The sequence below is a fragment of the Protobothrops mucrosquamatus genome, unplaced genomic scaffold, assembly GCF_001527695.2.
Source record: "Protobothrops mucrosquamatus isolate PMUCROS unplaced genomic scaffold, P.Mucros_1.0 scaffold598, whole genome shotgun sequence".
Taxonomy (NCBI): domain Eukaryota; kingdom Metazoa; phylum Chordata; class Lepidosauria; order Squamata; family Viperidae; genus Protobothrops; species Protobothrops mucrosquamatus.
The window spans coordinates 283,278-292,889 of NW_015386897.1; the positions used below are offsets into that span (position 1 = coordinate 283,278).

At 44.0% G+C, this 9,612-nt stretch overlaps 1 protein-coding gene across 2 annotated transcripts in view; it reads right to left on the reverse strand.

The window, feature by feature from the left end:
- LOC107288848 (cullin-1) overlaps positions 1-9,612 on the reverse strand; it is a 96,380-nt gene that overhangs the window by 64,217 nt on the left and 22,551 nt on the right. For both annotated transcript variants that reach the window (XM_015817505.1, XM_015817504.1), the window contains 2 exons: positions 7,697-7,871; positions 130-297 (listed from right to left, as the gene is read on the reverse strand). In XM_015817505.1, the coding sequence (XP_015672991.1) occupies positions 130-297; positions 7,697-7,871 (343 nt within the window). The remainder of the gene's footprint in view (positions 1-129; positions 298-7,696; positions 7,872-9,612) is intronic.

Here is a 9,612-nt window from a genome sequence, read left to right on the forward strand (position 1 = left end):
GAGAAAAATTTAAGCAAAAGAGAAGACAAGTGGATCAAAAAAGAAAACAACCCACACATTTTATCTCTCCCTTCAAAACAAAAAGGCCATTTTTTCCACTGAAAATAATTACTCTTTATAACAACTTACTGAATAAATTTCATATATTCCCTTCCGGCCCTCATCACATTCACGACGAACCCAGTGTCGATTGAGGTAGGCACAAATCCCATTCAGCACTTTGCTTGAAAATCGATAATCCTCCCATTGTTGAGTGTAGAATTTCAATACACTCTCATCCATCAAGTCTTCACCATCCTGAAAGAGACAATCATCAACAGAACTTAAGCTAAATACAAGCAAGATTTCTTCTCCAGTAACTGACCCTTCATTTGTTTGTCTATTTACTTGCTGGATGGGCCTCTGTCTCTCCCTTGTCAGTTACTTTATGCCAGAGAAGAAGTTCATTATAACTCCTTGACATAAAAAGAATATTAACTATATTTCCTTTCAATAATCAATTGTTAGACTTGAACTGTTTTTTGTTTTTGCAATATTTGTGGAAATCTTTCAGACAAGAAACCAAGACATTTTTCTACAATACACCATTGATATTTTAAAATTTACTCTTCAACTTTGTTATTTAGCATTGCTCTGTCTCTAGAAGTAATATCTATAAGATGAGGGAAAAATAATTGCATGCTCCATGTTTTATGACATATCTCTATTATTTTTTTAAAGACTTGGAGTACTAGAAACATAGTTTGCTGAAAACTGGTATAATGGGAGACAAATAATGATTTGGACAAAATGTTTATTGGAGAACAAAGTAATGCTTGATACAATGTTGAACCAATCTCCAAATTAAACAACTGCTAAAAGAACAGATTAGGGATAGACTGTCATGTCATGGACAAAATCTATGTGGTTAGGAGTTGATTTGATGGCACAAAATCAATCATCAATCTGGATTAAACTGGGGTTCTAAGAAGCATACTTCAGAGGATGAATTTTAAAGATTGCCATTTAAGCAAAACAGACAAAAGTCTGTATTTTTAATTTAAATGTACTGACAGTGGGAAATCTGATGGCTTTGCACATTCTTCCTCTCCTATAATGTGGAATCATGAAAAGGAAATGACTAGGTAAAAGCAAAACCATTTTCAAATTCTCTCAAAATGATGTACCTGAAATTGTTTAAAGCATGGTTTAAATTCAAGCATACAATATAATCCAGAGCCTGATCTTGGGTTGAATAATCTTTCCTCTCATTCACATTTGGAGAAAGTGAAAATTCTGATTAGTTTAAATCAAGAAACTTTGTTTCCTGTTTTTTTTTCCAACTAAAAATAATGCCTGGAAGAAGAAAGTATGAGTCTAAAAAATAGTGTGTTAATACACATTATAACGTATTTATATATTACAAAATGTGTAGACTATACAACAAACAGTTATCTAACCATGAGAGCCAGCGGACAAGGCAGTATTATATAAAATGGGCTAATGCTTAGACTGGCAAAAATTGTGCAGAACAATATTCTAGGTAAGAGTTAAGGCAGAAGTCTGCTCACCAAGTTTACCTAGGTGGGGGTCTGGAGATTATAGTTTTCCCCCTTCATTCCCTTTAGAAATCATTGATAGATCCTAATGTTTATTCTTTATTGCAGAACAGTTGAGAAGGGGCGTTGTCTTACCTGAACGCCTTTTCTCAGCATGACGATGGAGAATCCACCAATGGGTTATGCTTGTCTTCTGCCCGTAGACTAAGTCAGCCAATTTTGCTCTGCCTCTTCCTGGGACCTCCATTCCCCAGTTCTCGACTGAGGTGAAGTTGCTAAGATTTCGTCTGTTGGCTCAATCTTCTTCCCTGCACCGGACCTGACTGGCCAGTGCGGTGCAATGAGTATCACCTCTGCTTGTTCCTACAATATCTTCCTGATGGTTGCCTGAATCAGAGGAAGTGGAGGGAAGGCGTATAGTAACCCCTCCGGCCAATGTCCCTGGAGGGCATCTGTTCTCTCCATTCCTGGAGACAGGAAGCAGGAGAAGAATCTTGGGAGCTGAGCATTCTTGGGGCTGGCAAACAGGTCCAGTACTGGGTGACCGAACCGGGCTGATGCTTCCCTGAAGAGAGTAGGGTATAGGCTCCACTCTGAATGGTCTATTGTTGCCCTGCTCAGAGAATCCGCCTGTTGATTTGCTTCTCCTGATATGTGCTCTACCCTGAGAGAGGCTAGGTTGTTTTCGGCCCAGGTTCCCAGCAATTTGGCCTCGGTCATGAGGGCCCTCGACCTCGTGCCCCCATCGGTTGATGTGGGCTTTGGCCGCCACATTGTCCATGAGCACTAGAAGTGTTGATCCGTCACTGCGCTGTGAAAATGATGGAGAGCCAGATGTACAGCTCTGAGCTCCAACCAGTTTATGTTGTGTTTCAGGTCCCCCTTGGACCATTGGCCCTGTGCCAACTTGGATTGAAGATGTGCTCCCCAACCGAATAGGCTGGCGTCTGTGGTCAGGGTAACTCGGACGGTCTCCTTGAACATGTGTCCCCTTCTCATGGCTGGAGACAACCACCACTTTAGCAAATTTATGACTCCTGGTGGTACCTTCACCTTTCGGTTGGAGGCGCCGGTTCCCTCTTTCTTGAATGGGAGTAGGAACCATTGCAAGTCTCTGGAGTGTAGCCGTGCCCACGGCACAATCGCTATGCATGATATCATCTTCCCTAGTAAGCTGGAGAGCGTGGCCAGTGTGGTGGTCCGTCTTCTTCGGATTAGCCTGACCAGGGCTTGAATGCTGTTCCTGCGTTGTCGAGAGATGTAGACCTCACACCTTAATGTGTCTATTACTGCTCCCAAATGAAGAAGACGGGTCGATGGGACCATTTGACTCTTCTGAAAGTTTATTGAAAACCCATGGTTCTGAAGAACCTGTAGGGTCAGTGCTATGTCTGCCTGTGCCGCCTGAACTGATGAGGACTGAATGAGAATGTCGTCCAGGTAGCACTGGATGCGCACCGGATTTGTCCACAGGTGTGCAACGAGGGTCGCCAGAACCTTTGTGAATACTCTGGGGGCCGAGGACAAGAGCTTTGTATTGATAATGCTGCCCTGCGAGGCAGAACCTGAGAAACCTTCGGTGCTATGGCAGGATTGGGATGTGAAGGTAGGCCTCCGTCAGATCTATGGACGTCAGGAAATCTCCCTTTCTGACGCTCGCTAAGATTGACTGAAGAGTCTGCATCTTGAACCTCCTGTATGCCAGGTGGGTGTTCAGATTTTTTAGATCTAGAATTGCCCTCCACCCCCCCTCCCCGAACTCTTTGGGATTAAAAATAATATGGAGTAGAACCCCTGTCCCTGTTGCTGCTTTTGCACCGGCTCTATCGCCCAGGTGTCCAGAAGGTGCAGGATGGCCTCCCTGAGGAGCTGCTTTTTGGTTGGATCCCTTGACAGTGGGCAAGGCATGAATTGGTTTGGGGGTTTGGAGATGAATTCCAGTGAGAGGCCGAATCTGACAGTGTTTAAGACCCAAAGGTCCGTGGTGGTGGCCTGCCATTTGTGTGCGAAGAGGGCCAGTCTGCCACCAATGGGGGAGTCCTCCCCGCCGACACTTGGATTTGCGAAAGGGGTGCCCCCCTCCGCGAAAAGGCCGCTTTGACTGGAATTATTGCCTAAATCTGTCCCTGCTGCCTGGTCTATCGCCCTGTCGGTCTGATCTGGGCTGATAGGGACGGGAAAAAGAGTTCTGCTCTGGGCCTGCTTCAAATCGAAAGGACGGCCTACGAGGGAAGAAAGAGACTCTCCTCTCCATTCTTTTGGACTGGCGGACCAACACCTTGAGTTTATCCTTGTTTCCTACCAGATAAGGGTTAAGAGCCTCACCAAAAAGCTTGCCGCTCTTGTAGGGTGCTGCTGCCAACCGCCACTTTAACTTGATGTCGGCTCGCCATTGCTTGAGCCACAGCAGCCTACGAGCAGCAGTGTTTTGTGCAATTGCCCTTGCAGAATAGTTTGCTGCGTGTAAGGAGGAATCTGCCAGAAATTCCATTGCCGCCACTAACCTTCTTAAGTCCTGGTGGGTTCTCTCCTCGTCCCGGGAAATTCTCGCCTGGAGTTGGCAGAGCCAAAGTAACATAGTCCTAGCAAAAAAGGAATTAGAAATAGATGCCTTGATCGCCCATGCCGAGGCTTGGTATGCCCTGCGGAAGGTGAGATCCGCCTTCCTATCCTCAGACTTCAGGACCTCTGCTGCATCTCCGGCTACCGTGGATGGGGAAAAAAGCGCGGCTACAGGCTCATCTACCTTCGGGACCTCTATTACCTCCGCTAGGCCAGGGTCTATATTGAACAGCTTCTTGTCTGTTCCCCCCATCGGAGGAAAGGATCCCAGTGTCCCCATATTATTCTGGATTGAATCAAAAAAGAGAGGAGGACAGGGAATAAATTGCTGTGTATAGGTGGGTTGAGAAAACACCTCGTTGTTTGTGACCTGACTAGTTGAAGGTCCCTCCTGAGGGATCAAGGGTCTTTCAATCTTGGCAGTGCTGCTGGCCTTGTGAAGTAGGGACTAGAACAGGGTGGGGTTAAATAGACCCATGAACGGTGGAGGGTCTGGGGATATGTCATCATCCTCTGACAGTCCCTGATCTGACTGTTCATAGTCCTCTACAGGAGACTTCCTGCCTCTGGAAGATCGAGAAGGAGAGATTGATTCGTGGTATACAGAGGCTTCCTCTTGCGAGAGGAGGGAACGGACTCTTGAAACCATGGACCCGGTCCTGGAACAATGGTGTCTTGAAGAGGCCATGGCCTGAGCGACGGCCTGAGATATTAGAGATTGTAAATGTTCCGATGACAATGCTTCTTGGAAACCTGTCATCGTCCCCGGGCCTTCGGGCCTTTCACAAAGAGGGGATTCAATTGCCTGTACTGCGTTAGCCTCTGTTTCCAGAGATTCCTGACCAGGCTTCCTCGGGCCAAATATTTCCTCCTCTGTGTAATTAGGTGGGTCTAGGCCGTCCTCTGCTGTGGCTTGCCTCTTTTCGGCCCTAGAAAACTGTTTTTCCAGGGCCTGATGTCTACGCTTGGCCTCCTTATCCGCTGCCTTAGAAGACCTTTTGCCAGAGATTGCTTTGGCCTTGATTCTGCCCGCTGCCTCCTGGTTAGATGATCTTGGCCTCTTGTGCCCAGGAGGGCTTATGGAGGATTCCTACGTTGATTGGGCAGCGTTTGTGTCTGCCATTGGCAGAAAGAGATATCCCAATTCAAAAAACTGGGAGAAATCTCAATAGAGGCCTTAAGCAGGTTTAGTTCAGGAAAACAATGGATTGAATTTGACCAGTTCCTAACTGTCCGTCCTTCAAAGAGATATTTGATTGATTGATAGAAAATTTTTGATTATTTTTTTTATTTTTTTTTGAAAGGGAGGGGCTTGGCTAGGAAGGAGGAAGGGGATGCTGCTGCCGACTGCCTTGAGAGAAAAAAGGAGAGCGGTCTGCTTACTGTCCTCCTTTCCCTTCTCTGCAAAAAAAAAGGAGACACGAAGAGAAAAAAATGGTGACTGAGAGGTTTCTGATCACTCTCCGCGGCTCAGCTAATTGTCGAAAGGCTGGCAGGGCCCGGTTGCGCCCGTCTATTGGCTGGGCTCTGAGGAGCTGCGCGGTGAATTCAAACACTCCGCCAGCCGGCGGAGCTTCGGTAAAAGTAACCGGGTGATTCCTACACTCTCCGCAGCACAGCTGATCTCCGGGGAAACCCCTGTGAGCCGTATCAATTTCCGCGGCCAGGCTGATCACCAGGGAAAGCCCTATGAGGCGTCTCACTCTCCGCAGCTCAGCTGGGCTCAGAAATGCCCGCGGAAGATCAGCTCTCCGCGGCTCAAAAACTGTCGGAAAAGCCACGGAGATCTAACAGTCCCCCGCGGATCAGCCGGCTAAGGAGAAAAGCCGAATGCTGAAAAAAAAAGGAAAACCTCAAGGAAGCTCTGCTGCTCCCTTGAGAAGGAACTCTAGAGAGGAAGAGAGGTGCTGGGGGGGTCTCAGGGTAAACAAAGGCCTTACACACAACCTGGAGCTCGCTGGGTGGTCAACTAAAATGGCGCCCCGGCTCTTTGTTTAGTCCGATCGATCGGCTGTCCTGAGAGCCTTGCGGTAGCGCTGCGATCACCCAGCTAAGAGAAGAAAGCGAACAGCCGTTCGTCCTTCTCCCTCTCCCTCCCTTCGACACGAAGTAACGAAAATGAAAGAAAAATACGACCTGATTCAAAGAATTGCTTCTGCAGAAATAACAGTCTGAACGGGCTGAGACTAACTGAGAGAACTGGGGAATGGAGGTTCCAGAAAGAGGTGGAGCAAAATTGGCTGACTTAGTCTACGGGCAGAAGACAAGCATAACCCATTGGTGGATTCTCCACTCGTCACGCTGGAGAATTTGGTTGTGTTGCAGCTCCAGAGGATCCTGGAGGAAACAGATTACCTGGACCCCTTTCAGTCAATGGGACAGAAACAGCATTGGTCCTGTTTTATTATATCTAGTAGGAGCAGGAAGAGGCAATGTGTCTATCCCTGCTTTGCTTGGCCTCTCAGCTGCTTTTGATACCATAAAAAGTCACTCAAAGGGAGATGCTTTCTCTACTCCTGTTTAATGTCCACATGAAACCACTGGGTAAGATCATCAGGATGAGATATCAATATGCTGATGATACTCAGTTGTACAACTTTATATGTGGTGAGATAAATGATGCTGTGATGGCCCTTTCTTGTTGCCTAGAGGCTGTTGAATTGTGAATAGAGAGCAATAAGTTAAAACTGAACTCTGGCAAGCTCTGGGTTCAGGATTCCTTTTTTTTGAGAATTACAGTTTAACCCTGATAACAAAATTAAATCACCAATTTTTTTTTTATCTTTACTGATTATTGTATAAAATAAAGTACACTACATAAAAGAGGTCAGGAACAAGACAAGCACGCACTAACTAACTGTAAAGGAGAATTCTGAGCAATTCTGTGAAGATTATACATTAGTTGCAAAGTTATTTTTTTATCACTACTGTAATTGAAAATGGTCACTGTCTGAAGCAATTGCTAAATGAGGACTACCTATATAGACAAGTGTATAAGAGGGGCACACTTTCAAACATAGTATCTTCAAGATATTTAGGAATTCATCAATTAAATACTATGAATTATATTTGGTATTACAGTAGCTTCCATACACTTTGCAAAATTAGGTTTATATGGAACTATACATCACTTGTTTAAAAAGCATTTCTCACTGCTTATTATTTTTATTGCTTATTTCCTTGACTATTTTACTGAAGTGCACTTTAGAAGTGCATAAGATGGATAAAAGAAATATTCCATTCTCAGACTTCTGATTTCTCCTTTATAGAGTTGGTCAGCATAAACGTTTAATAATCATTATCATCATCTATGTAATTTAAGAATGTCTCCAATTCTATGGTTCCATGTCATGGTGATTTTATTATGGTTTTACCTTAATGTTTTATATTCTATACTGCATTTTGTGTGTGTGTGTGTGTATGCTGACACTTTATTTAAACTAAATTTGTGTAAGAGTGATTGAATGACTTCTGTAGATGCCATACGCTAAATAAATAAATTATCTATGGTGATTCTAAAATAGAATTAATAGACTTATCTCCCTTTCCCAAAAAAATGAGAAATGTCCTTTTTCCAAGGGATAAAATTATCTTACCTTAAGCAGATTTGTCAAGTAATTCTTCAGAAATTCTTTAAGTCGTTTGTACAATTCCAAGCCAACAAACTGAGCTCCTCCAGGTGTTTGGCCTTTTTTAGATTTAGAAGTGGTTACACCAGATCCTCGGGCTTGATTAGACTGATGTACACTAGTGCAGTAGTTATAAACATGACTGATGGAAGAGTTAAGGATATATCATATGCTACATATTACAATTGAACAGTAAATTAATACATAATGTGTACCATTATAATGTATCTAAATACTAAATCACTGAAAGCAGATCAACAAATCAGCTAATTCATGCCCCACTAATTTTCAATGAGCTGCTTTGGATTCAACAATGATCTTTATAATTCTTTGTAAGTTATTATCAGTATTCTTATACCACTAAAGCAGGGGTAGGCAACCCAAAACACTCAAAGAGCCACTTGGACTCGTTTCCCACAGAAAAAAAAAAACACTGGGAGCTGCAAAACCCTTTTGATATCTAAAATGAAGATAACACTGCATATATCCTTTTTTACTTATATATATATCTTTTTCAAAATTTGTATTGCTAACAAAGAATTAAGGGAGATCTGGAATAGCCATTTCGAACTTTTTAGTTCTTTTCAACCAGACATACCCTTCTGAGATTCGAACCTGGGCTGTCTGCATGTTAGGCAGATGTATTAGCCTCTAGGCCACAGGCTCTTTCTCATATTTCCCATATTTGGGCCGACAGGGTGCACCAAACTCAAAGAAAGAAAGAAAGAAAGAAAGAAAGAAAGAAAGAAAGAAAGAAAGAAAGAAAGAAAGAAAGAAAGAAAGAAAGAAAGAAAGAAAGAAAGAAAGAAAGAAAGAAAGAAAGAAAGAAAGAAAGAAAGAAAGATGTCCTTAATGGTTGCAAAAATGTGAATCCCAGGCATATTTATCCAATGATGCAATCGACGATCTCCGGGAGAGGTACAAACCAGTTGTTTATTGTTAAAACAATAAAAACAGTTATATACAAAGTTAAAAAACAACTTAGCTTTCGCTGGTCCTCGGCCAGCAACCTCAGAGTGAGGCTCAGGGGGTGGGGAGGTTCTTTTTATACCCTTGTTGATCTAACTGCTTACTCATAGCCCGTGTGATAGGGCCATTCTTCCTGATTGACTGTAATTGCCTTAGTCGTCCCGCCCTCTCTTTTTTGCACTCCAATTCTGCACTTTTTTCCCTTGTCATCCTTGCCAGGCCTCTCCCTCCCCGGTTTGTACCTCTCCCGGAGATCGTTGATTGCATCATTGGATGGATGGATAGACAGACAGACAGACAGACAGACAGACAGACAGACAGACAGACAGACAGACAGACAGACAGACAGACAGACAGACAGACAGACAGACAGACAGACAGACAGACAGACAGACATGTATGTAGGTCTTTGGTTATTCGGGGTTTCTCCCGCGTAAAATTGGAAGTGTCTAGGCGACGTTTCGACGAATAACCAAAGACCTACATACAAACACCCGCGAAAACCTCAGTGTATATATATATATATATATATATATATATGTTTTCTGAGGTTTTCGCGGGTGTTTGTATGTAGGTCTTTGGTCATTCAGGTTCTCTCCCGCGTAAAATTGGAAGTGTCCTGGCGACGTTTCGACGAAGTCACATTCATCATCTTCAGGCTGGTGTCTTCAGCTTCATGCTTCTGGGAATAGTGTGCGATCGCAGCTGTTTCTTCCTTTTAACTGCCAGTGGGGTTTGAGCTGATTGGGTGGGAGCTTGGCTGTGTTCTGATTGGGTGGAGGTGTGTTCTGATTGGTTAAGGAGCTTGGCTGTGCTCTGATTGGATGGGGGGTTCGCTGTGCTCTGATTGGATGGGGGAGTGTTCTGTTTGGGTGGGGGCTTTGTTGTGCTCAGGTTAGTCTGAGTTGCAGGGG